The 27,717-nt window shown below is 40.5% G+C and overlaps 1 protein-coding gene across 3 annotated transcripts in view; it reads left to right on the top strand.

Moving 5' to 3' along the window:
- Window positions 1–1,054: 1,054 nt before the first annotated feature.
- Window positions 1,055–27,717, top strand: part of LOC306748064 (dedicator of cytokinesis protein 9) — a gene marked incomplete at its 5' end in the record, with an annotated part of 52,167 nt that continues 25,504 nt past the window's right edge. For 2 of the 3 annotated variants that reach the window (XM_079231188.1, XM_079231186.1), the window contains 8 exons: window positions 1,055–1,225; window positions 12,583–12,699; window positions 17,708–17,797; window positions 20,369–20,451; window positions 21,791–21,860; window positions 23,826–23,921; window positions 24,716–24,850; window positions 27,328–27,502. In XM_079231188.1, coding sequence (XP_079087314.1) covers window positions 1,055–1,225; window positions 12,583–12,699; window positions 17,708–17,797; window positions 20,369–20,451; window positions 21,791–21,860; window positions 23,826–23,921; window positions 24,716–24,850; window positions 27,328–27,502 — 937 coding nt within the window. The remainder of the gene's footprint in view (window positions 1,226–12,582; window positions 12,700–17,707; window positions 17,798–20,368; window positions 20,452–21,790; window positions 21,861–23,825; window positions 23,922–24,715; window positions 24,851–27,327; window positions 27,503–27,717) is intronic. The other variant, XM_079231187.1, reaches the window with a different exon arrangement.

The following is a 27,717-nucleotide window of genomic DNA, read 5'->3' as shown; positions in this document are numbered from 1 at the left end:
ATCAAAAGCCATACTATCTGATGAATCATTCCCTGGCATTTAAAAAGTATGTGTATGATAAAAATGTTGTTGTTCCACTCCCAATATATCTGTGTACTTGGCAGAAAGGCCAGCTTGTGATCAAGCAGCAGCTAATCTTTTGTGAAAAAAACCTCCCTTTTTGATGTCCAGTCCTAAAAGATTTAAATCCTCCCATGTCCTTGATATGTTTTGTAAACAGAGGTTTCTTTGAGACGTGAGTCAGGTCACAGGATTTTACACCAGATGTAATTGTATTACAGTAAATGTGTCTTTTTTATTAATACATGACATTCATTTAATGTGATTCATCCATTTCTGCTCGTGGCTTTGGTTTCTCAGCTGAACTAAATAAGCATTCAGCCATATTGCTGTTTGCCTGACCATGGAATCAGACTCTCCCTCTGGATATAACCACATTTATTGTAACCCATTTATTCCACAATTATTCATCCGGCTCCCAGAAGGAGTCTCATTTTGTTGAGTAAAAAAATGAAAGGGATTTATTCATTTGATCAAATCTACATTATGCAAAAGTTGAAACGAGAAGAATGAAAATGGGAAAGCGTTAAGAAATGCACATAGTGGCTCAAGAGGAGAATGAGCAAGTGACTTGGCGAGTGAGACAGATGCACATGCGAGCCTGCGTTGCACCGAAGCTCAGCATTGGTTGAGGCTGCAGCAGAGCTCACACAGCATCCCATCCCTCCCATCCCTCGCTCTCTGCTCTACCTCACTCACTTACTCGCTGGATCTCGTCTGCTGACTGAGGTATTCCTACGAGCACAGACCGGGGCAGCATAGGAATTACAGTGAGACTCTGTGTCTGCATAAATTCTTCCTTCAGCCGTTCTCCTTGGCTCTCCTCTCTGGATCCTTTTTTTTTGCCTGGACACCAGCGCTCTCTTCTCTGGTCAGGAGCTGTGGATTTGCGGGTCAGAGTTGGAGATGATGGAGCAGGGAGGAGCAGGGGACAATCAAGGAAACTGGGTCACTGGTAGACTCTCCTAACTGATGCCTGTTTGGACCTGGAGGAATGGGGTGCACCACCAGCACGGTTGTGATTGATGGGCTGCGCACCGTCTTAGAGAGGAACTGTAGTGGCTACATCTGTAAGGGAGCAGCTGAGCCCATTGGGCCATCTGAGGCTGAGCGAGCGCTGAGTAGGAGAGAGTCTCGTGCTTTGCCAACACCCAGAGTACTGAAGGTGTGTGTGTATGTGTGTGTGCAGACACATTATGTTTAGTATTGTGCTGTTCATTACATTCAAGTGGAGACAAATATATATTAGAGCTGAAATGATATATCATTTTTTTTATCAATTATTATCGTTTTGTCTATGACATACCAGAAAATGCTTATAACAAAGTACACAGAGCCCTTTTAAAACAGTTTTGTCCAACAACCAAAAAAGAGAAAATCCTAAATCCTCATATTTTGAAAAGCAGTGAATATTTAAATAAATTATTTAAAGTATCAATTGTTAAAGATGTTGACTGATTGTTTCAGCCCTAAACTACACATTATAAAACAGTAGCTCAGTGAGACCCCTTCTCCTTTTAATACAACAGCAAATGCCACTAAATGTCCTTTCAAACTAGTTTTTCTGCTCAGTCAGCTGTCTCATGATGTTGTTGTATCATAAAACTCATTATGAGGTCGCATGCCTCATGTCTCGAACTGTGTCTAAGATTCCTTCCCTGATGTCTTATTAAAATGTAAAATGCACGACATGAATATGATAAATGATTCAGATGTTAATGATGGTCGTTTATGTACAGTCGGTGCAGATTTAAAAAGTGCAACCATTTCTCCATATTGACACGGAGCTACACCTTCTGGCACTGCATTGATGTATTCCATATTTGACAGATGCAGCTACAGCAATAATAATAATCATCCTCAGTTCTGCCTTGTGAATGTGTAGTAGTTGAGTGTGAACAGTATAAAATGTAGGGCAGTGGGAGGGCCGGTTCTTGCCTCACTAAGCGCTGCTGCATGGGTTAAAGCCCCTGTGGGCCGGGATGGGGGTGAGGGGGGACAGTGAGCTCTGTGTCTGCTGGAAATCAATCCCCGCTTTTCATCTCAGGCTTTTGCTGCCCCGTACCAGCTTGTCTTGCCCTTATTGTTTGTGTTTACTCACCATACGGTGTGTGTGTGTGATGTCTCCTTCCCGTCGCTGGTTCATCACATTCGCAGCAGAGAGCAGAGTGACAGCGGCCCCGGCTGAGAGCGGGGAATTAGGTCAAGGGCACGGCTGCGTCTCTTGGCTAAGAGATGGTCTTATCATCCAGACCGGTTCAATTAATCCTCTGTCGGCATTTAGCAGTCTTACAAATCAATAGTTAAATGTGGTTTGCTCTACACGTTTTTGTCAGAGTGCAACTGCACGGCAGCAAAAGGTTATCAGCCAAGGTAAAAAACTAAATACATCAATGAATCATACTAACTTAATCCTTTTCCTCATCCTCCAATCAGTTGATGCAACAAATTAACTCTTATATAGGCTACTATGTCCTATATTCTATACTATTTCTCGCCTGCTTGTTTTATTCTTGGCATTTTCAGGCTGAAAGTCAATCTATAAACCTTTAATTTAGCAAGCTAACTTTGTTCGCATTAAAATGCTTCCCCTATTACAGTTTGAGAGTTTACATTTTTTACTCGTCAGATAGATTTGACTGTGTGTTTGTTTTTGGGCACCACAATAGGATATAAAACTCCACATTTTGTTCTGTAGACTCTGACTTTAACTTTCTACAAGAATATCTCAAATCGAGCAACAGCACACGCCAACTTTTTGGTATTGGATGTTGTTCCTATTCACTATTTGCCTGCATGGTTATAAAAAGATATCCACCATTACGTTTGCCCTTTTAATTCCTTCTGATTGCAGCAGGTCATTATTTCTGGGAATTTAAAACCGAGATGATGGGGGTTAAAGGCCAGGCACACACACACACACACACACGCGCGCGCGCTCACACTTACACTCACACTCACACACTCACAGACAAAGCTGTCTATGGGAGGCTGATCTGTACTCTCGAGGCATGGAATAATTAAACAACCTGTTTTGGCTTTTTCACTGCGCTGTTAGTTCACTCGATGATTGCAACAGCTCTGCCTATTCCTTCCTCATGAACACTATGATCTCATGAATCTCCTCAGGAAGTGATCTACCTTCAGAAATAAAAGCCACTGATTTGAGCTACTGCATCAATGTGTATGCTATTGTAATTCAATAGTGTCTCCAGAAAGCTATCGAGAATAGCTTTTCGTGTTCATGTATGGTCATTCTTTGCTTTCACAGTACAGTTTCCTTACTTTATTTCAATGAAGTGTTTGAATGCTGTAACAGAAGCAATCAGCTGGTTTCATCAGAGGTTTGTTGTTGCAGAGAAAGGAAGAGAAATGCGTGACGTCAGCTTGGTGACCGATAAAAGTGCCTTTTATCCCATGATGTCTTAGGAGTCATGCTTAGACCTGTGATGGTTTCAATGGACCATGCCTCATGAGTCAATTATGCTATTTTTTATAAGTTGCTTGTTTTGGGGAGTTGATGAAATCCTTTATACTGTATGTCATCAGCAAACCTTTTACAGATTAGATGCGTCATACGCATGTGTGTTTAATATGGCATTGTGAAATCAGTGTGACTCCCAGCCTATTCTCACAATAGGGAGGATGAAAATATACTTATTCATTAACAAATAGATATGCTGTACAACCCTAACCTTTTCTGGAAATAGATAAATAAATGTCTACAATTTGATATTACATTTTAACAAATTTACATTTGATCGTAAAACACATCTGTATTTTACATTTCTTCATTCTTCGCTGCACTGAGTGTCTTTTTCTCAGACGCCATACAACTTTTTTGTGTGGCGCTCCGAGTGCTCTTCTGCCATAGGAAACCGCTCTATGGACACACTCCTAAAGTCACTTGTAGTCTTCCATATAATAATTCCAGTCAGTATCGGTAAATAAACATTTAATCTGCTCTGCTGATGTTTTCTCTTTGATATCACTCTGAAGGTGTAACATTTGACGGATAACTAGCGTTACATGCACATTGTGATCACACCCCTGAAAACATTGACAATCAATAAGATCCCCCTCCCTTCAGCTTTCGTTTCTCAGCCTAATAGATTTACAGTAAAACAATAGCACACTTTTCACGTCGACAGGGTTGTTTTTCTTGGTGATTGCTTCCTTCTTTTGAGACGTTTCAGCCACCCTGCCGTTTCTCTGAGGAGGGCCACAGACGTCACACCATTGATGTGTTTGTGTTTGCGTGTGATGCTGACTGATATCTATACTGGACCATTACCTCCAGCACTCACATACTTAAAAGAGTTTCCGGCAACAGTAGTTTGATTTTCCCACAGATTTAACAGCATCATTCTTCATATTCAATACTGTTAGTTACATTTAAGGCCTGCACGGGTCAATATAGCTGTCCTTATTCTCGTCTTAGCTTTTTAAGTATTGTAACAATGATCCATATAGATTGTATTTGTGTGTGTGTACTGCTGTTCAGTTACTTAAAGACTGTTGTGTGAGACGACCGTCTGTGCCTCATGGTTACATCCTGTTATTTTGATGCCATTGTATCGCACGTCCGACTACGGTAACGTTATTAGCAGAGGGACTCGACCCGCTATGGTGTCATTATTACCTGCATGTTAAAATCTCATTCTCAACTCTCAGTTCAGTCCTCTCTGGGGATGGCTGCAGGATGGTGGGTCCTGGTGCTGCTTCTGTAGCGGGGTGGGCCATGTTTTTGTTACATTCCAGGTTACACCCTGTTCTGCTTTTGGCTCATGCTGGGAAGGCCTGGAAATTGCATCAAGCCTATGTTAAGTAATCAAAAAGCCCAGTTGTAGTCCAAGATGAGAAATACAACTTGATAGATGTGAAAGTTACACAACAGTAAAAAAATCAAGAGATTCTATTGACACTAACAGTATGCTTAAAACGTTGCGGCAAATGCTTCCTATAGTGAGTCTGGAGGAGCAATATTACTCTCTGAGATATGTTGGGCTAACAACACTGTAGCTAAATGTAATTTGCTTAACGTATAATTATATAAAGATAAATTACATAATTTGATTATTGTGCAAAATGATGTTGTCAATTTTAAATGAATTCCTTTGTTAGTTTCTTCTCTCCAGTTTTGACATTAAGTGACAGATAATAAAAACCAGCATGAGTCTCAACTGACTTTAGAGGAAAAAACACAACCTTTTGATAGGTGATAGCCAAATAAAATGTCCAGGTTTTCATTCCTGTGTATGTGCAACTAATTAATTTACGCTGAGCGCAGGGCATATTCATGCATATTCATGCATTCGAGCAGAATACACTTTTCGATCTGCTTCTGGGAACACTTTTTCAACTCAAGTGTTTGTTCTGCCACTAAAAGTGGGCCTTCCTGCTCTAACCCAAATGCCAACTTGTCTCAAAGACATACATTTGTATTGGTTTCCATGGATAAATCTGCACAACATTGCTGGGTCTGAATTTAATTTAATTTATTCACTTGGGAATCATGTACCAGGGCTGCAGTGCAGAAAGGAAGTCTCTCTTATTGCTGCAGATATGAGACGTCTGGGAGAGGAAACCTGCCTTTGTAGAAACCCGCAGATCAAAGTCAAACACCTAGTATTCATAATGTGGCATTATTCTAATTAAGGACATTAAAGGAAACGTCCAGCGATAAAGTGGTTGGCCTAATGCAAAACGACTTCATGAATAAAATGTCAGTGAAACAATGTTTAGCCAAAAACCAGAGAGTGTGACACATTAAACAAGTTTGTGTTTCACAAAGATGTCTGATAAAATTGGACCGAGGATGTTGTAAGAAGAGAGGGAGGAGTGCACTGCACTCTCCGCGGCGAGCATCCAAAGTGGAATTATGGTTATGATAAACATCCAATGAAATATCGAAAAGCTGAAATAACAAATGTTATCCTGATGCATGTTTCATTATCTTGCCAAATTTGAAGTTTTCTGGAAAGCACCAGCTTGCTTTTTACAGGATGAACTGAAGCATTTCTGTTCAACAGTGGAAAAGTATAATAGCACATTGAATGATAAACACACAGGTGAGACGGTGAGTGTATGACTCACTGTGCTGCTCTTAGGAAAAGCCCCCTCGGTGGTCTTATATGCCCACAGGAGGACAGTGATTTGTAGCTCACTCCACCATGGAGCCTGCTTGCCCCTGATGTGACGATCAGCTTGTATTCCTTTCACATACACAGTCCCTGCATAGATCAAGGCATGCCGATCTGCATATATCCCATAGGGTAGTTCATGTCATAGCCAACTTTTCTCATGCTGTCATCAGAATGTGCATTGAGATGCGCCAGACAGGCTCTTGTGTCAAAGTATGTTTTCCACTTTGAATGCTGCGTACCGTGGAGCTATTTAAAAGATGTCAGTACTATGTGGAGAGGGAGAAACAGGCCAAGGGCTCTGGCGGTTGACAACACGTCACCCGATGGCAGTCCTCTCTAAGCCACCACGATAGACGAGTCTAGCAACACACTTCAACCCTCAGGAGGCCAAACCGAAACTCGCCTGCACACAGAAGTGGAAGGAGTGCCCTTCATTTCGTTATTCTGGTATTCATTTAAATTGCACATGCATGCCGGGCTGCGCCCTCTTAGTTTCAGTCCAAGTCGACTAACATTTCACGATTAGTTGTTTATTTTAATGCTTTGTTTCATGCTCAATGTTTTTTTTTAAAGAAACATATCAACACATATCTTTTAAGAGGTGCTTCTGTGTGATTCTTTGTGGAGAAACTCAGATCAACAGATCTATCAATTCAATCAAGTTATTGATTAATCCACAACATCGTGTTAGACTAAGAATGTCTTTGGTGAAGGACAGCCCAGCATATAATACCTGCACACAGAGAAACATAAAAGGAGTGTTTGCTTCATGTGGCATGAGGAGACCACAGAGGGGAGGCACACCTGTCTTTAATCAACCCACTGGATCACAGCCACGGGCTCAGGCCAAATGTGAGATCTGACATTGTAGTAGTGGAGTTACTGATGTAGTTATTATTTCATACTGTGAAGTTTTGTCAAATATTAACAATTATCTGCACTTGCATTACTTCATCTTCTATATTGCAAGACACAATAACTGAGAGACAGCGTTAGAGGCCACAGAAACGTAAACCCTTAACTGCTGAGCTATGCATGCTAGCCATGTTTGTAGTGTAGATTAAGGCTAAAATCAAAAGATAAGGATTTCAATATTACAAAATGCCTAGCCCTAGGCCATAAGCAACTGTGGTAGGGGAAATTTGGGAAGAGGTAGCGTTGCTTTTAGGTTGAGCATGAAGGGCTGATCAGCGTCTTTTGAATATGTTGGACTAAGGCTGGACTGTAGTTAAGGCTGCAAATAACACTTTGTTTCATAATTGATTCATCATTCAAGTTTTGTTCAATGTTTGAAATAAACAAGTGGAATAATATCCAAAACAATTTCCCGGAGCCCAAGGTGACTTCTTCAGATGTCTTGTTTTGCCCAACTCAAAAATATTCAGTTTACAATTTTTTTTTTTATATGTGAAAGGAAAACAATCTTTACATTCGAAAACCTGAAACCCCACAATGGTTGGTGTTTTTCCCCATTAACGGCTATTCCAATTTTTTTAATAGTAATTTCAGTAATTCACTATTATGGTTTACTCACTTTCACTGGATCTGTGTTGTCTTGTCATGATACAATCGTAGACCATTTGTGTGTGTGTGTGTGTGTGTGTGTGTGTGTGTGTGTGTGTGTGTGTGTGTGTGTGTGTGTGTGTGTGTGTGTGTGTGTGTGTGCGTGTGTGTGTGTGCGCGCGCGCCTCTGTTACTGTCCACGGCTCATCTCACATTCTGCTGCAGCAAACTGCATAATATTTTGGGTGGCCAGTTATGGCTGCATGCCAAAGGACCTCTAGTGATTGGGTTGATTCACACTTTCTCAAAATACCTTTTATTGCCTATTTTATACGTCCATTGACTTGTTTTATACTGCCATATGTACGATTTTATGAAGTGTCTTACACGATACCTTGGAGTCAATAGCCTGCATACACCGCTGCTAGTTTTGAGTTTGAATGAAGAGTGTTTTACGACACCTTACAGCCCATTGGTGTCTAGAGGTGGGGTTAGCCGAATAAGCATTGTATTCATTCACTCACACAATACAGCAGTATTCATTGCAGACACACCTGGTGGATATCTGCACTCAAATAAATGCACCTTTCTAGTCCAATATGTAGTTCTCCATTAATTTTCTTGATTGAGATGCAATTATTCTTACTATCATGATTTCGACCATAATACGGATCTGTGTGTGTGGGGCCCATAGAGGCATGTGACTGTGGGAGGGGAGCAGCTGACCTGGCCCTGGCCCTGCTTAGATGCAGGCGTGAAAACATAACATCCTCCCCTGCTGTGGCCCACTGAGGAATCTGTAGGTCGGGCCTACTCCTCGGTAGGTTGACTGTGGCTGCATCCCGTTGGAATGCTCCTCAAGCAGTTGCATCAACAAGCGGCGAGACAGAAGCCGGGTCTAATCTCAAACTCTGTGATCACTAACAGATACTACCTCAGCTGCAGTCATGCAGTTGATCCAGAGCCAGCAATACAAACATCAGTGACTAACGTTTGACTGTCAAGGTTTGTGACGATGACTAACTTGATACACTGCACTGCGGATTCAGAAAGAGTCCAATGATCTGTTCTTCAGTCTTTAATAGTTAATGTGGGTCAAGATTTGTCCATGTCCTGCTCCTCCAATCTGATGAGCTCCAGCTGGCAGCTTATCTGTGATGTTGACGCGGAAAATCACTTCTAAATCGCTGCAGCTGATTCCTTCATTTGTGCCCTCATACTGTATGTACTCTGCAGATGCTTGAGTGGATTCTTTGAATACTGCGACCAGAAGTGCCCCATTGTTGTCCCACTCTCTCCTAGCTTGTTCCTCTTGGTGAAACTTAAGCCAGCTCTTATTTCAGCTGTCCCACACAAGGCGTGGACAGTCCCTGACCAGACTGTAATACTTGAGGAATGTCTTTTGTTTGCCTTTGTCAACCCTGTGTCACTGCAGGTGGATAGTGTGGTGTCAGATTGCTTTATTGTGTTCGCGTGTGTGTGTGTGTGTGTGTGTGTGTGTGTGTGTGTGTGTGTTCGCGTGTGTGTGTGTGTGTGTGTGTGTGTGTGTGTGTGTGTGTGTTTGTGTTTAACTCCCCCAGGCAGCACAGCTGAGTGTAGGAGGGGCCATGTCCTCCGCCTGGGTGTGAGTTCACTGCTTTCAGACAGACAGAGCAGTCTAGAAGAGTGGGTGAGAGCACAGGTCCGTGAGGTGAAATACAAACTTCACAAACTTTTTCCAGCACTAGGATTCTTTTCCATCGGACATGCTGGCTGTCCACTTTTGGTGCTCTTTGGGATCTACCTTGGAGATATCTAGCTGTTGACAATGCAAGGAAGGGTTAGTAGAGCTCCGAAGAAGGAGTTGGTCATTGAGAGTCCGCAGCAGTACAAGAGCTTGGCTGCAGCTGAGGCTGAGGTAGACGCGGTGCCACAGGTGGTGGTAAGTCATTCAAGGTCTTTTATGATACTTCATATGGTCTTCATATGATACTTTTTAGTGCATGTTAAAAAGCTGTTTTGATCTATAAGAATATGTTTTACAGTGTGCAGTGCTACAAAGGTTAACCACAGTCATGAAGCCCCGAAGAGGTGTCATGTGAGCGTCTACATCTTTCATTATACACAACGCTGCCAACTCACATTGAAAATATGCAACGTTAGCACCGGCAAAGCGAACTGTTGAACTTTCACCACCTGGAGTGAACTAGCACGCGACTTCCTTGAGTCTTAAAGATGACATTGGCTTGTAAAAGATTTTTATTTGGCTCAAAAGTCAACCCTGACGACAGTGATAATGTCCTGCCCTGCGATGAAGGTGTCCAGTGGTTGGCGCTGTACAGAGTGAAGAAGACGGTAAAGTACTGTATCAGTTAGAGCAGAGGCACAACACAGCACCATTGTTCATTGCTGGGAGAGGGTGCAGTGATGGGAGGAGTGGGAGATGCAGCTAAACAGCTGCTTGATCACTGTGGAGAGGGAGTGGAATAGACGGCTTCATAACTTTCTGTTTTATGAGCTTTCCGAGGATGAACGTCTGTTTGTTGACTTAATTAAACAGGCGTCAAACATGCTTGCATTGTTCTTTTTTGTTCTTCATTTTTTCAAACTTTTTAGTGTATATTAGGATCACTAGACATATAGGACATTGAGATAAGATATAACCACAACAAGTGTTTTTAAAAAGCTGTTTCCGAGGAATGATACAACAATAATACAATCAAAGTCCATCGGCTATGGTCAGCATTGTGGGTTGAGAGAATGACTGAGCTCCTGCTTATGTTCATCTTCTTACTCAGTGCTGAGTGTACTTTGTGGTTTACCACCTTCACTGGCCACTGACAAAGCAATGTGGAAATGCCCAGAGGGGTTTGGAGTGCAGTCAGCAGCAACAGAGGGGGGTCAGGAATCCATCACTGGTGAGAAGAGGGCACCGTCTCTTTAATGGGATCAAATCGTTTAGCAAGGACTTTTAATATCAGAATCCATTTTAATTGCAGGAGGTTTTAGCTTCAGCAGGTATTTAGACAGTAACAGGTTTTCTGGTGAAGTAACAAAGGGACAGACTCCCTCTAACTTGCGTTTGTGAAAATCAACCTGGTTTGTCTACTTGTGTGTCATTGTTCGTGTGCATCTCCGTGTACCTGTAGTTCTTAACGTTTCACGAGGAAAATACACACACACACACACACACACACATCATATATTGTGTCTGCAAGTAAGCATCAGACTCTACTTGTTTTCTTTTTTTCTAGAGTTTGTTGAAATGTATGGGTATTTAATCGTAACTACATTTGTGTTAAGTCCAGATAAAGATGTGAATAAACGGTGGACTGGTAATTTCACAGCCTGCTTTAGCTGGTAGACATGGTGGCACCGTCGCTGCTCTGCACTCCTTGTCCTTGATACAAGGTCCTGCCCCACTGTCCTCAGTGTGAGCTGTGCTCTGTTATTAACAAGGTTGCTAGCAACATGTATTTAAGCAAGTCAATATCCATGACTCTCCCTCTGAGATCATGCTTGTATTATCAGTCCCAGATGTGGAGGCAACATGTGGGCCGTGCTGTCACTCAGCACGGAAATCTGGAGAGGTGTCACTCTTCACTTTGCACTCGGCTGTTCTCCCGGCTGTAAGATGTATCCTCTTGTCCCATCAGCCAGAAGTGTTGACAGCTGTTTTTCTATCTCATAGCTACTGTATCTTTGCAGTGCATAAGTCCTCTCCAGCCTCTGCCACTTGAGGTTAGGGGTCAGTGCTTTAACATTAGGCAGACATTATGACATGATGCTCCATAAATCCATAATCATCTTTTGATAACATACCCATATCTGCTCTTAAGCTACAAAACAACATAACATTTGCAAACGGATTTCTGATCAGGGATTCTCGTCAATTACAGTGAAAGTAAAAGCGCATGGGGAGGTTTGTTTGTTTCACAATGTGGACTAAATTATGTTGCATAAAGTGTGTGTAATTGTTGGAGTAGAGTGTAATTGTTTCCTTGACATAAATGGTGTGCATGTTTGCTCTCATGGAGGCATACGCTCATTGAGACCTTCCTACTGCTGAGGCAGATGCATTTGCTCTGGGCAGGTGGAGCTCTGATCGACTTACCGGAGTGTATTCAAGAGATAGCATGTGTCGGGAAAACCTAATGTGACAGCGCCCGTCAATGTGCACGACAGCACCTCTGCTCCTGTGCACAGCTATGTGCCTCATTTGCTGGATTTGCCTTGAAAACTCTGTTGGCTCGAACTAAGAATAGCTATCAACTTTTGACTAGAATGTCCAATATTTAAGATGTGCAAAAATACAATTATTTCTTAGTGTGCACTGTTCTGACACGTGTAGAGCTTTAGATGCTGCACTCAGATTCAGACAGGTTGCCCGAACCCCAAAGACATAATGTATACTGCCAATGCTTAAATTAAAATGGTCTTCTTTGCTCTCATTGAATGTAATTTTCCATGAACATACTCTCTTTTACTCTAGTAGAAAGTGTAATCTTTAATGGCAAAAGGATGTCAGCTTATACCCGCTTGCAGGGTATCAGTATCTTCCTTGTGCTACAACTCCAATTTCACTCTCATTCGGTGAGTTTTACCGGATGACGGTCAGCAGGGTCAGTTACATATGCAATGCCAACCCGGAACCGCAACATCCCTGATTCGTGTCCAAGGGCCCATCTTTCTTCTTCCTCATTTCCTGTCAACTCTCCCCTGGATCTAGTTAATAAAGGTGTAAAATGCACCAACAACAACAAAAATACACGTGCCAATTATTATTTCGTCCAGTCCCTTTTGTGTGCATGTTAACCTTCATAATAGAGCTACCAGTATTTGTGAACTTGCATCAGATATCCCGGTCTCAGAATTCTCCGTCTGTGTTCTCCAGGTTAAGCCGAAGGTGATCGAGCCGCTGGACTATGAAAATGTGCTGGTGCAGAGGAAGACGCAAATCCTCAGTGATGTCCTCAGAGACATGCTGCAGTTCCCCCTGGAAGACTTTGAGGTGAGTTTCACACCAGTTTCATGCATGCAAGTCACATCCACACTCGAAAAACTGCTGCAAAGGCCTTACTGGAGTAAATGCCTTGGTTATTGTAACTGGGATTGCATTGGTTAGGAGAAGATTTTAACTATGGAAGTGATGTAAAGTTTGTGGTGGGGTGGAGCTTAAGGAGTGGTAATAACATGAGACTGTCATAGTCAGAGCTTTGACTTCCAGTGCTGCTGCACATGTTACCACTGTGGAAAGGGAGGCACTTTGGGTAAAAAATAAATCCTCTACAAAATAATTAAAAGTTAATGGCGCTTTATTGTTTTGTTATCTGTCCAGAATTCCTTATTCACTCGCCCACTTGCGTGTTTTTCTTCGTTGTATTTGTTTGCTGTTAGCAGTCCTTTTTCCTTTGACCCAGGCGTGGCCAGTGCTGTGAGTACAGGGTGGGGTCATTCACAGGGTTTTTATTTTTGTTTAGACCCTTCAATGCTGTAGCGAGAGAGAGAGAGAGAGAGAGAGAGAGAGACAAACAGAGAGACAGACAGAGAGACAGAGAGAGAGAGAGAGAGGTCAGGGGCCATCTGTTTAATTGGCTCATTCATTCTCTAATGTTGTGACAGAGCAACTGTTATCTTCAGCCACATTGTACAGGACAGGACGTACGCTCTCTCACACTTTCAGCAGTGAGAATGGAAAATCTCAAATGGAAATCTGGCGCAGTGCTTGTACTTCAGGAAATGAGACTTGATTGAAAGATGGTCTTCACAACAGCAGCAATGAGATGTGAAGCACATCCTCAAATCTGACACTGACACTGTCTCACGGTCCAGTGGAAATGTCATAGTCTTTTATTGTTGTAGCTGAATGCCCACATAAGACAGTACAATTAAGAGGGATGTTTTGTTGATCTATATACAGTAACATATGTTGTATAAAAGTTACTATATAGTAAGTATTTTAATTGTTGCAAATTAAAATGCTGTCCCTGCTCCTTGAGCTGTAAATCTGGGGCAATTATCCATGTCATAGTCATATGGACGACATATTGATTTTCAGTGTCTGATACTGAGGAGACTCAGTGATTTAAAAAAATATTCCTTACACTCAGCGTTTTTTACATAAAAGCACTTGAATGCACCAGATGGGTGAACTTCAAATCCATCTGTCCTTTCAAATGCATTACCATGCAACTAAAAGACATTTTTAACAAAAACAAGACAGCATTTTGCAGATGCATCTGAACATTACAGTTTGTGATCTACATTTTATGGGACGTTCTTATGTGAAAACAGACTTTTACTGTAAAAGTGATGTTTGTAGAAGTCTAAACAATTACTATATTATTATACCATATTACTTCACTACTGTACTATACCATACTATTTGACATTCTACTATTATTATATTGCTATTATGCTGCTGCAGTATACTGTACTATATTATGTTTATATTATTACCAGTAGTATTATTACATTGCACCTAATATTGCACTTATATACTCTGCATTATCATATTAGTAGTAGTAATACTACTAAATCACATTTTATGTACACATTGTTTACATTCTAGATTTGCTGACACCCTGCTATTAATCAAACCATTGCCACTTTTCGTCATAACTTTGTCTTTAATGTCTCTTGTAAAGTTCATATTCTATTCTTTTACTTGTTGTATATTATACCTCTTATCGTTGTTATCATTTTTCCGACTGATTTCAGTTGAATATCCCCTGTGGAGATAAAAATAAATCCCATACTTATTTTAAAACCACTATCTAACCGAGATCACCTGAGACTTAAATGTATTTGGGCTGAATCTTTCCAGTTACTGTACTAGAGAAGATGGCTGTGTGGAATAGAATAAAAGTAAAACGAAAGTGTTTCTAACTTTGCGTTTGGCGCTTTTTAAAGCTGTTGGTTGCAGTGTACAGAGACCTAGCAGCTGGGTGCTCAGTGACAGTGGGACAGCCCCGGCTTTGTCTTCTCCTGTGTCATGCTCCTCCAGCCTGCTGCTGTGAACATAACAAACACACTTTACACACAAACAGTACGTTGTCAGGGGCTGACAGGTGATTCTGACTAAAGAAAACACCACAGGCACAGTGATAGAAGCTAACATCTGTTTCGATCTCCGAACTCGAGCAAGGTTTTAATCAGCTAGTTTTAACCTTTGGTGCTTTTAGTGAAAGGGGGTAAAGCCAGTGTACTCGTACAGAAACCTCAATATGCATACAGGCATTACTAAGTGTTAGTTAGTGATGAATCAAGTCTAAAACACGCAGAAGCTCCTCTTTGTCATGTTTTGTATAAATCCCTTTCTCATCAATAGAAACCACGAGCAGGTCTCTACCTTATCTTATCCCTGCTGGCACATCAAGAGTCATATGTTGGTACTGGTCATTTGAGAGCCAGTGTTTATATCATCTCCATCTGGTTTTGATCTGGAAGCTGTTGGCACAATCCGGTTATGTGCAGGTCTCTCTGCGCTCTGTCTGCAAGGTTTCTGGAGAAATTTGTCAAGGATTACGATGAGGGGCCCTTCCTTCCCTGAGGTCTCGGCCCATCACCGTCATAAAGCCCACAGATCAGGATTTTTTTTTACTTTACAGTTTCCATATCTTTAAAGGATAAGGCTGGCAATGTTCTGTATCTTTGTTATTTTCAACAAATCCCATGACACGATAAAACCAACACGTTACTTTGGCTCTCATAAGCCAGCTTCTTAAAAGTTGGGAACAACAATATAGTTTAACTTAGCCATACTATCAGCATGGCTAAATGGATGGTCCACCTCTTTTGGCGCAGAAGCGTAGCCCCCACCCTCCAGTTCCCCCTCAAGTAAACACTATTAGCTCTGTCAGCTTTTGCCATTGTTTGCACTGTTAATGAATTGAGCAAATTTAACTGGAAGGTGTAGGCTCAGCCACTGCCATGTGGAGGCAATAAATATGCTCTTAATTTTGAATTAAGTATCTTACAAATTTCACTTTGGTTTTTGACTAAATCCTTGCAAAGCTAATGGCATTCCAGCAGTGCTACTTAAAGCAGTTTTTTGCTAATTAGCAAATGTGAGCATACTAATACAATAATGTCAGACGTTGAACATGTAAAATATCTTACCAACCAAACATCAGCATGTTAGCATTGTCATTGTGAGAATTTAAGCTAGTATACCAACGTTAGCAATTAGCTAATGTCAGCATGCTAGGTTGTCGCTAAAATGGAAAGGCTAAATCATTTTACAAAAAGAAAAATCTAGGCACTGTAGTTTATACCAAACACTGCACAAAAAAAAGTGTATTATTTGGGGACTACATAGATTTGATGAGGATACTGTATGAGTATTTACAGCCGCATGATGGTGTTTGTTGGAATTACTAAATAAAAACTATGGGAAAAACAACAGTGTTGCACATTAATGTGTTTTCAATTATTTTTGGACAACAATGGAAGTGCATGACACAGAGGAATAACTGTCGCACGACTGGCAAAATCTTGTTTGTCTTTTTGTGGGATTCGTTGAAAATAACAAAAATAAAGAATGGCAAACATCCTTTCTGTAGGTTTGAACTTAGTAATTATGAGACCACTGCTGCGGTGGGGATGTCTTGAGGCCCACGTGGTTAAGGTTGGGCTATCCAGTGCTAATTTAGGGCTTATTTCACCAGACTTGTAGCCCAATTAAATGCTTCCTGTTGCCCACTTCCTGGCTCCCTCTTACCTCCATGCCTGTTTATTTCTGCTGCTTAGATTGTAAAGATTATCATCTGCACTGCAGGAAACCTGGCTAGCGGAGAGGAAGGGGAGACTTCAGGTTTGAAAATGCGAGCTCGGTGTGGAATTTGTCGTAGTTGACACAATCAACGCTAGGTCAAGGTGACAATGTCATGCAGATGGACAGTTAGGCAAAGGAGAAAGATGCCGCTTTTGATCTTAAAGTATCATTTGGATTATTCTGCTTAATATTTTTGGGGATTAATCAATGGATTATTTGGTCAATAAAATGTCAGGAAGTTATACAATTTCTGTTGATCCACTATTGAATTGGATACAGGGATATTTCTGGGTTAATAAACAACACAGTTGACTAGTTATCATATGAGACGAAAACTTAACTCATGTGTTTTTTCTTCAATAGATCAACCCACTATGGTCAAAGTAGATAATAGCTCTGTGGTAATCTGAACCGTAAACTACGCTTTTCATTTCAATAAAAATGTGTTGGGAAAATATATTAACAGTTTTGTCTGCGTCCATCTCATCATAGAAAACACAGCTGACAAGCGTTTGACTTGTGCAAAGCCACAATTCACTTGTTTCCTTTTAACTCAGTCAGCTGAACTGCTCCACTTAATGATTGTATTCATATCACTCTTACTCGCAGGGATTATTTGTGGTCAAATGCACTTTATTTCTATATTAATCCTCTTGCTAAGACCGGATGGAGATGTTGTTGCGCAAAGCAATATTTTACTAAGGGCTTGTTTAAATAGAGCTCCAGCAGCTAAAACGGACTCATTGCTTGGTTGTCTGTAAGAGTGTACGATTAAGAGATGAGCAGCTAGCATGGCTGTCGACTGATTTGACTGAGCTTTCTTGTTTTGCTGTGAAACGGCTGTTTGGCTACAGTGCACAGTAAACCTGATGGTCATTATTTAACGCAGCATTAGAGGTGCTGAGATGCTGACTACTCAGAGTGCGTCTGCACAACAGTGGCAGAGAGCCAGACTCAGGGTGTGTCTGTGATTCCTGGAGCTGAACAGTATGGACAAGCATGCTGCCTCCCTCACATACTGCCGCTTTGAACCGTCAGAAACACATCTTACTCAAACATAGACAAATATTTAAAAGAACACCAAGAGTAACTGTGTCCAGCTGAGACCACAGACTGTAGTACTAAGTGTCCCGCTTCAGCAATGTCTTCCACATTTTGTTCTCACTTTTACAATGTTGTCATGTTTGTTGTGATTTCCTCACTCTGCTGCTCTTGTTGATTGGACCATTGCTTTGTTTTGCAGATTTCAACTTTGAGGCGGCAAGGGAGAACGCTCTACCCTACAGTGCCTGAAAATGCTGAGAGGGAGGCCCAGAGTCTGTTTGTCCAAGAGGTAAGCGGATTTAAAGGCCATGAAAACACATTTTATGAATCAACTTCTTAGCTTTAGCAATAGGGTCCTACGTAAACATAACATGTTATAGACAGTTTAGGTTATTTCCTATTAGAGATTTATGTAGTTGTGTTTTCGTCTGAAGTGGAGAGAGCTCAGATGAGGGAAGGAAAAGTGATGTCATGTATTTACAAGCACTGATCAGGATTTCACTAAATTCAAATCAAAATCTGGATACCAGGCCAATGCAAATCAAATAAGATCAAACACACACTCACACAGTCCTGATGAAGCATAGTTGTTGAAATAGTGTTAAACTTTTAAATAAATAACACCTAACAGTGTTTACATAGCTGTAATCATACTCTCCTAAATATGGGTGTGACACAGCTTCAACAAAAGTGCTAGAACAAGTAGATTAAGACCATGCTTTTTAAATGTTGCTATCAAACCTAATAAAACGTTTTATTTAACTTTATTGTACATTTATGGGATAATTTGGTAATATTTAGGAGCAGTAATTCCACAGAACTTAACAATTGACAACATTATTTAGCTTTATAGACACTAAAGTAAAAAGCTGCAGGTAAAGTCAAGTCAGTGTATTTTTTATAATCATGAGAGGAACTTTGTGCAGGTTGGAATTGATAAACACACAAAGCACTTGTTAGTTCTATAACTGATTGGACAAATATAGACTGTTTCTTTAATTGCAGAAAAAGAAAACTGAACTGTGCTGTAGATCAGGTACACAGTTAGGAAGTGGTTAGGAAAGTATATCACTTGCACATTGACCACACAGACGCAATGCCACAGAATATTGACACTAATGTGAGTCATGACTGAATTTGTGGCCTAATAATAGCAGCAAGCTACATCGTGCATCACAGCTGATCAGGAAACCTCTTTAGTTCAGCGACATAGAAGATGAAACTCTCAGTAGAAACGGTTGCGTAAATGATGTCTCATTACAGATCATTGCTGGAGAGAACTAGACTATTTATACTGTATTTCTTCAGTAATATCTATTAATGCCAAAGGCCGAAAGATAAAATGCAATTAATTTCTACAATCTGCAAGTGTATCAAACTTCTGGTTATTGTCTGTCAGTGTTTGTTTAGAGTGCTGTCTTTCTGTCTTTCTTTCATGTTTCTGTGAGTCTTGAGCATATCTGCTATCAAACAGCAACAAAATTCCACAATACAAAATAATAATGTTTCGTAATTTAATTGCAGTGGAACTGAAAAGAAAATGATATTCTGAATTATTTCCAGTTGTTGGCAAGAAAATGAGAGAAAAAAATGTTTCTTCTGATAACGTTCACAGTGGTTTACCATCCGGCACATGCACACTTCTTTTACTGGCTGCCGGCAGTTCTCTTTACAGGTCAAAGTCAGTGTTTAGGGAGCGTTGTCTGAAGTCATAAAGATACTGAAACTCCCCGTCAAGTTTTGCGTGACATCACCAGGACAGCTGTGGGGCTCAACCCAGCAGGAGCCTCTCTGTTTCCGACCGCTCTCTTGATCAGGTTGCATTTCATCTCCCTGCCGGAGCAATTCTGGTAAACGACACGTAGTTCTGCAGAATAGATACCAGTGAGCTGCTCCTATCACTGACTAACAATGAACAGATGTCTCCTTTCCAAGTACAGGCAGATAGAGGTACACTCCCTCCCATTTTGTGCTAATGAACAGATAGACTGAGTGTGAACACTGACAATGCACGCCATTTTCCTTTAGGGTTTCACTGCATTGAGGCTTTAATCGTTGTACAATACAACCATTGTATTTTGATTGTGCTTTCTTGTAATTAGCTGTTAGAACATATGCTCTGAGCCGCTGTATCGTATTCCTTAACATTTAAACACTTTCTTTCAAAGTATTTCATCTTGTGAGTAGGTTAAAAATGTTTCTGTGTTTGTTTTGGCTGTGAGTTTTCCAGAGAACTGCACGTCACTACACTAGATGCAACAACACACCCGAATCTCTGACCCAACTGTTGGCAGTTTACTTGCATCGTGGGTAATGCAGGCACCAGGTTTTGACAAGAAAGAAGAAAGCGTTGAATCAAAGAGAAGATATCTCTGGTTCTGATGCATCGATTCGTATTTTTCTAAGCGGTCCATTGTGAGACTGACAGTGTGTCAATCAGTGTGTGCTCTTTTTAAGGTGACGATATTCTTCAACTGAAGTGTGAGTCAGATGGTTGAACAATAGTGGTGTGCGGATCAGCTAGTAATGTCACTGCAGCAAATATTGTGGGACATTTAAGCAGCACAACTAACTAGTTGTAAACTTGACAGAGGAAACATAATGAAACCGTAGCTTCTGAAAGGATCAATGAAGTTACGCTGCCATTCCTCGTGCGTAAATACACACCGCATATACACAAAGCACAGATTTCGTATGTGTTCACATTCTTCCCAACTATAAACATTTTCAACACAATCTAGCTTTTGTATGCTTTTGACACATACTGACTCCTTGACACATCCATAAACTACCACTGAACTGTGTGTATTATAAACAGTCTGTTATAGTGGTCTGTCATTTGTTTTCATTGTCTTCTTAGTGCATTAAGGCCTACAAATCTGACTGGCATGTCGTCAACTACAAGTATGAGGACTATTCTGGGGACTTCCGACAGATTCCAAAGTAAGTCTTCAGTTGAAACCCTCAGCACTACTGTCCAATATATACACAGAAGCAATGTGGTAGTGGACCAAGGCATTCTTATGATGAGCAACTGCATAACAATAAATATATATATATATATATATATATATATATATATATATATATATATATATATATATATATATATTTATATATGCCAGAGGTTTTAAACTAAAAGACATAGTCACAGACAATATTTAGTGTTTTCAGTTCACCGCGACAGACTGTCCCCGTTTGGTTTCCTGCTGTTAACTTAATTACAAGGAAACACGGAGTGTGTAAATACTTCTTATTTCCCTGCGACAAAAGAGTGTTTCCTTTTTACGGTGCACTGAATAATTCCCGACTGTAGTCACTGTGAAAACCCCCTTCATTGTCCGCAGATTGTGCCATCAGGGCCAGCCTCTTCCTTAAAGAATATCTATTTTACTACCAACATGTTAGACTATGAGTTGACAGGGACCTTATGATCTTGACACCGTCACTGCTGCCAGATGTTCTGTCACTGAATCTGGGGAAGTTAAAACAATACTCCATCACGTGCTTCTTACCTTTGGCACATTTTTATTTACCAACAGGCAATATACACCGTAACAAAGTTTCCATGAACAGTCAAGTGCTGCTTTTCAGCACTCTGCAAACACACAAATGACTTATTCAAAGAAAATGAAGAAAACATATGTCAAAATCACATCTCAGTCACCTCTTTAGACCACATGTGTAAGAAATGTTTTCAACTGAAATGAAAGCAAAACACAATCTGCCATGAATATCCTGAACAATGCTGTTAAACGTCAAGCGTTAGGAATTGCTAGCAGAAAAGTGTATCAAAAGAAGAAGAGTGTCCCTTTTTAAAAAGGTTAAACCAAGATAATATTGTATAAGCTTGTATAAGCAAAAGCTGTCAGATAAATGTATTGGAGTAACAATATTTTCTTTTAAGATTCCAAGAAATAGAGATATTTTGGTTAAAGTAACAATGTGTAGCATTAATGGAGCTCTATGTAGCATAGGAATAGTTGCGTTTTTGTTCCCTTAGAATCAGTTTGTGTCGACATACGGAGTGGGTCCTCTTCATGGAACCGCCTGCCATGTTTCTACAGAAGCAGACATGGCCGGCCTAGTTCTCCTACACATTCGGTACACAGAAGTTCAGTTAGTTGCAATCTGCAACCTCGCCGCTAGATGCCGCCAAATCCTACAAACTGCACCTTTTAAAGTTGCCTGTACAGTACCAGAGTAGGCAGTTTCCTTGACCTGTAATAATATTTTAATACATACTATGTTAACCTGTTGATGAGAATCTATTATTTTACAGCAAAGTGTCCCGGCCCGATAAACTGGCTGTCCATGTATTTGAAGTGGACGAGGATGTCGACAAAGACGAGGTGAGTCTATGTCTTATTTTTATGTATGTTTTTATCTTTGATTTGCTAAGAGAAAACCCAATCAACACCTCAGAGGAATGACGTTTGTGTATCAATGTTTCTAGACTTGGCCCAGGGAAAAAAAATGCATGCCGCTAAATATGTCTTATTTCAGTCGTCAGTTTTGCCTTTCCTGTTCTCATTATAGCTGTTAAAGAGATAAAGGCCATTTTGGGGTCTAATAGCTGCATTTAATGGAAAGAATGAAGTGTAATTAAACATCATTACTTTTGCTGGCACACAATGTCTCAAAACTGCCTTTATTTTTACACAATACATTTTTCAGGCAACATTTAGATCTTTTCATCCTCTTCAAATTCCTTTATGACTAGTGGGCGTGTGCTTTCTTGCACAGATTAAATGAGTGTTTGTTGTCTTTGGAAAGGCCGATATGAATCTTAAGAGAGGATCCAAAGCTGTTGCTAAAATGTTATCGAACACACACCCTCACAAGATGTATGATGGTCCTGACCCACTCTCCTCACCTGATATATCAAACTGCGTCTCCTACAGCCAACAAAATGTGCCTCAGTATAAGCAGAAATACACAATGAGGAGCTTTTAGGTTTTTAGAAAACAACAAAGTGCCTTTTTTTTCTCAGCATATTAGTTAACGCAGCTGTGACTGAGGAAAGCTTTGGCAGGTCTTCATGGGTCACATACTGTCTGCTCAGCCTCACCTCTGTCAGAACAGGACTTTTTTTAACTGGGAGGTTGTTTGTGCAGATGAAAGAAAAGGATCTGAATCCATCTTTTTTATGATTGTTTGTTTTGGACTAACGTACATGCAACCTCGGTTGTGAGATTTGATTTGCCTTCTCTTTCCCTGACTGGAGTTTAGTAATGTTTGGTTTGGTAATTTTTTTGTTTTGTTTTCTGGAGTTCGGAGAGAATGAAGCCGTGATTTGTCTGCTTCTCTGCAGACCGATGAATGTTGTCTAGACATTGACGAGGAGAAACAGGCACTGAACCTTTCCAGATGCTTTTTAGATCACTCCAAATATCCAAATTCCTGCCATACACTTTTAAAATCCCCCCTTTAGCTGTATTATAATGAGAGAAAAAGAAGTGCTGGACCAGAATGAAGACATCTTGAAAGGCCATTCACTCTTTGTATTGTGTGAAATTGTCAGGGATACAGTTCCTTACTGTAGTCTTGCAAAGTCTGGAAGTGTAACTGTAAATGATCTAAAAGACGATACAGATCTCCTCTTCCCTCATTACTCTCCTAATTGGATTATTTTTACAGCTCTCGATTGCTGTTGGATCATGGAGGCTTTGTGTTTGGTCGTGTGTGATCTCATGCTTACTGGCCTTATGAGTGCGAGATGATCATGGTCCTCGTGTCATGAATCTGCTGTAAGGAGGGAGATATTTATTTTGTTTAACAGTCATAGTTTGTTTAATGTTCCTCTGCCTGCTTGTTTGGACGGAGACGGACCTACATCGTGTTCTGCTCTGCGTCATCTCAAACCACAACATCAAAGGTTTTCTGCACAGTGAGGCGAGGCCTTGGCAGGGTGTGTTAATGGCATCTGTGATATAACATCAAGATATGATGACTCACTGCATAAATATACAAACAGTCAAGAAGTCCCATTCTTCTTTACGAAAAAGTGGCCATCTTTTTTATATTTAGACGTGCGTTTTCTCAGCATATTCACAGATTTTGACCATTTCTTTGAAGTGTTTTGCTGTAATTACTCCATCATTTGCCCCAATTTAAGTATTGCAACTTGTTTCAACAATACAATCAATTTAATTTGTTGTTGAATGTTTAATGATTCCAATCCATTGGTACATGTGTGTATATGTTACAGATATGGAAAACAGGATTTTAAGAACCGACGATAGATTACGTGGCTTTTTCCCTTGCAGCGTGTACAGTATCAGTGTGTCTCATCTCTTTGTCTTTGTCTTCTGCAGGATACGGCCTCCCTAGGATCCCAGAAAGGTGGGATTTCCAAACATGGCTGGCTGTATAAAGGCAACATAAACAATGCCATCAGCGTCACTATGAGGGTGAGACAGTGGTGACATTTACAACTGAAACTATTAGTTATTTAATTGATTATTTAATCAACAGAACATTTAAAAGCAGCTGGTTTGACAGGTTAATTCTCTTTTCAAGCACAAATGCCAAACTTTGCTGGTTGCAGCTCCTGAAATGTCAGGATTTGCATAATATATTGTCTTATTAGATAGCAAATACAATATATTTGGCTTTTGGCAATTTGAAGATGTCACCTTTTGGTTCTTGGAAATTTTCCAAATGTTTCTGATATTTTACTGACAATATTAATGAATAAACCAAGACAATTATTGACAGATTAAAATAAGCATTGGTTGCACACACAATACAATATAAATGACCACAACTGTAATATATTTGATATCTTGTGTACCAGTTATGTAGCAAAGAAGTATTTACTTGTCTTACTCAGCTGTCCATATTGTTGAGGTGTTGGTGTTGTTTGCAGTGGAGATTATCCATTTCAAACACTATCTGGGGGAAGGTCTCCTGAGACATTATTTCAATCGCAAAGTCAAAAGTACATTTTGCCAAATCAGTTTTGTTTATAGAGGCAGCCCACAAAAACAAATCAGAAATTTGCTTTAAAGGGCTTCACAATCTGTACAACATAATACACTACATTACTATATCTATTCATTGGTTTACTTATTGCCTTTTTACAGACAGGTGTCTTACACCTGTGTACTGTATCATACAGAAGGTGTACAGGACTTGAAATTGTTCTGACAAAAACGTTGCATTTTGTTTCCCAATAATTAAAAGTTATTTATTTTTGTTTCAGTCGTTCAAGAGGAGATACTTCCATCTAACCCAGCTCGGGGACGGCTCTTATAATTTAAACTTTTACAAGGATGAGAAGATCTCCAAGGAGCCCAAAGGAACCATTTTCTTGGACTCCTGCATGGGTGTGGTTCAGGTATGCTCTAAAATATATCTCTCTAGCACGAAGGCAGTGCTCGTTAAACTGAACCTAATTAAACCACTGCCAAGAAAGGGATATCCCGTTTGCCAAAAGGGATATCCCGTGACCTGGTCCCTCATGGAAATTAAAATGCCATTTGCTGGAAATACAGTGAGAACACGGACATAGATGCTTCCTCTTCACAATTCTTTTCTCAGTAGACGTATTTTCCCCACATGCAGGGTAAAACGTAAGCTACAACAGGCAAAATTTCCCCAACAATTTCTCTAACGATGATGAGTATCCTGCTGAAAAGTATCCGTGAGACCCTCTGTTGTTTATTTCCCTGAAACGTGATCTCCCTCCTCCCCAAGGCCGTGCTTTCCTGCTGACTCTCAGCTAGTGAAACAAGGTGAATGCTGAGGTCTCACTTTCCTGCACTTTCCATCGGCCTCACGATCAATGGCACGTGCATGCATCTGAGTGCAGGCCAAGACTCACTGGGTGCATCATCATCTGTCTATCATCTCAATAGACGGAAAGAAACAGATATTACTGATGAAGCATCCAGCTGGCATCAATCAGATATTGGTTGAGTGTTTTTCCAGGACTGTCTGATTCCTCTCATGTGTAGAGGGGGAGAGGTATCAGGCCACAATGTAGAAGGAGGAGAGGGTAAGGCATGTTTAAATGCTTTTAGGTTTTTGGAGTGTTTATCAGTGCCATCCCCCGTACCTCCACTCCACTTCACCCAGAATGCATCTCCTGGTTCAGTCCAGTCTGGCCAGAAACATGAGCAAACTGCGTTGCCAGTTTTCTGCCACATAATTGATATTCTAAACAAAATGAGAAAACATACAGAAAATACAAAACAGAATTTGATGAAACGTAAGCACTGATATTTCTCTTCATTTATATGTATATATCTACGACAAGCTCACTAAATGCTTACGTCATACACAGTGAGGTAAAAGACTTATTTTAGACATTTTTTTGTCCCTGGCTAATATCGCTTTTTTATGCTTTTGTATAGCCCATACCAGAGTTATGCCCAATTCCAGTTTGTTTGAAGAGAAAATACTCCAATTTAGGAGATGCCCTCAAAATATGTCGTGATTCAGTTGGTTGTACACTGATTATGATAAGTGCTTTAATCAATAAACCATTCTGTCGGTGATAAACCCTGCCTCTTGTACAGTTGATGAGTTTTCTGCTCTGTCGAAGTCTCAATGATCATGTGACTTAGACTCCACCAGCAGAAACTGCTCTGTTAGTGGAAATGCAGATGTTTAACTCTGCAGCTGTAATGGCATGTGGATTGACATCATACTGATGCCTAAAGCGGCTCCTGTGCTTTATTAATACGACAACATGTGCTTCAACACACAAAGCATTTGCCACATATTAATGAAGTTTAACATATCTAAAAAATGTGTGTGTTTTTTCTTTTTGAGAAAACTTTCCTATTCTTCGCTGTCTTACGAATACAGCTGCTAACAATATCTTATAAGTGATTTTGACTGGTTTGTCCACTCATGTCCCTGAGGATGTGTGCAGCTGTGTTGTCTAGAAAACGGAGAACGGTCCTCCTACCTATCCGATGATTAAGTCTGTTTGTCAAGACTCCCTCCCTGCCACTCCCACTCTGCTGTTTCAACATCGCAGGCCAGCTACAGTGATAACCAACTGACAATAATGAGATGACTTCCAGAGTTAACAAAAGAAATGCAGCTTGAATACTTTATTATAACGCTGTGCCATGAAGAATCGCTAGCTGAATCAGCTGTTGTAGGCTCTGAATGGGGTGTGATAAAGAAAAACCCAGATTGGATCGTGACATCATTGAGGTCACAGTTCAGCGCTACAGATCCTGCTCATTTTCTGTTGACATACTCAGCAGCTCCCTCTCACTTCAAAAGGCTCTGCTGTGGTCCTGGCAGAGTTTGAGGCTTTGTTACGCAGATGGAAATAATCTGTTCCTCCCTAACTCCCATTGTCCATTTGCTTTCTGTGTCAGTCAAATCAAATCTGGGTTTAGCCTCCCATCTCTTTCCAAAACAGTGACTCACATTTTGTAGCTCTTTGTATTTTTTAGTCCAATATATTGTGATTTTTATGGTTTTGCAGGCTCAAACTACAAGGAAGTGGTAGAAATAAAATGAAGCCAGCTATGATTTAGATCATAAAGCTAAGAATCTACCGCCTTCTGATGAGAAGGCAGTTGTTAGATGTTAGTTTTGGATGCAAGATGAAACGTTCCTCCAGTCCTGCCATGTCCACAGTTGGATATTTGATTTTTAAATGTGAAAAACTAAACATATTTAATCAATCATTCAATATCCGATACTAACACACTTGGAAAACATGAAACCTACCTCTTTTCGATGATAACAAGTCTTTGGTTTGAATTATTTTTGATCTTCCAAGTTTGACTCTTGTCTGTCAGTCATACGTATTTCTCCCTCCTCCTTTTCTTCTTTCTGCGGCTGTAGAACAACAAGGTCCGGCGGTTTGCTTTTGAGCTGAAGATGCAGGATAAGAGCACCTACCTGCTGGCCTCCGAGAGTGAAGGAGAGATGGAGGATTGGATCAACACACTGAACAAGATCTTGCACAGCAGCTTTGAGATTGCCATGCAGGAGAAGAGGAATGGAGACGTCCATGATGGTGTGTGTTTGTCCATCGGCCCATATTTTTCCAGCGCCCAAGGAAACACAAATATGAAATGGAATATTATTTTGTGTTAGTCAAAATATTATCCCAAGTCCATGATGAGAAATGATTTATGTTTTTCATAGTCTTGTAAAAACATCTGTGGTTTAATTAAGAAATAGTTTTTGCAGACTAAAATATGTCGGACAAAAGCAGCTTTTGTGTGGTCG

This window comes from Taurulus bubalis (assembly GCF_910589615.1).
Source record: "Taurulus bubalis genome assembly, chromosome: 15".
NCBI lineage: Eukaryota > Metazoa > Chordata > Actinopteri > Perciformes > Cottidae > Taurulus > Taurulus bubalis.
This window is presented reverse-complemented; position numbering and strand designations above follow the sequence as displayed.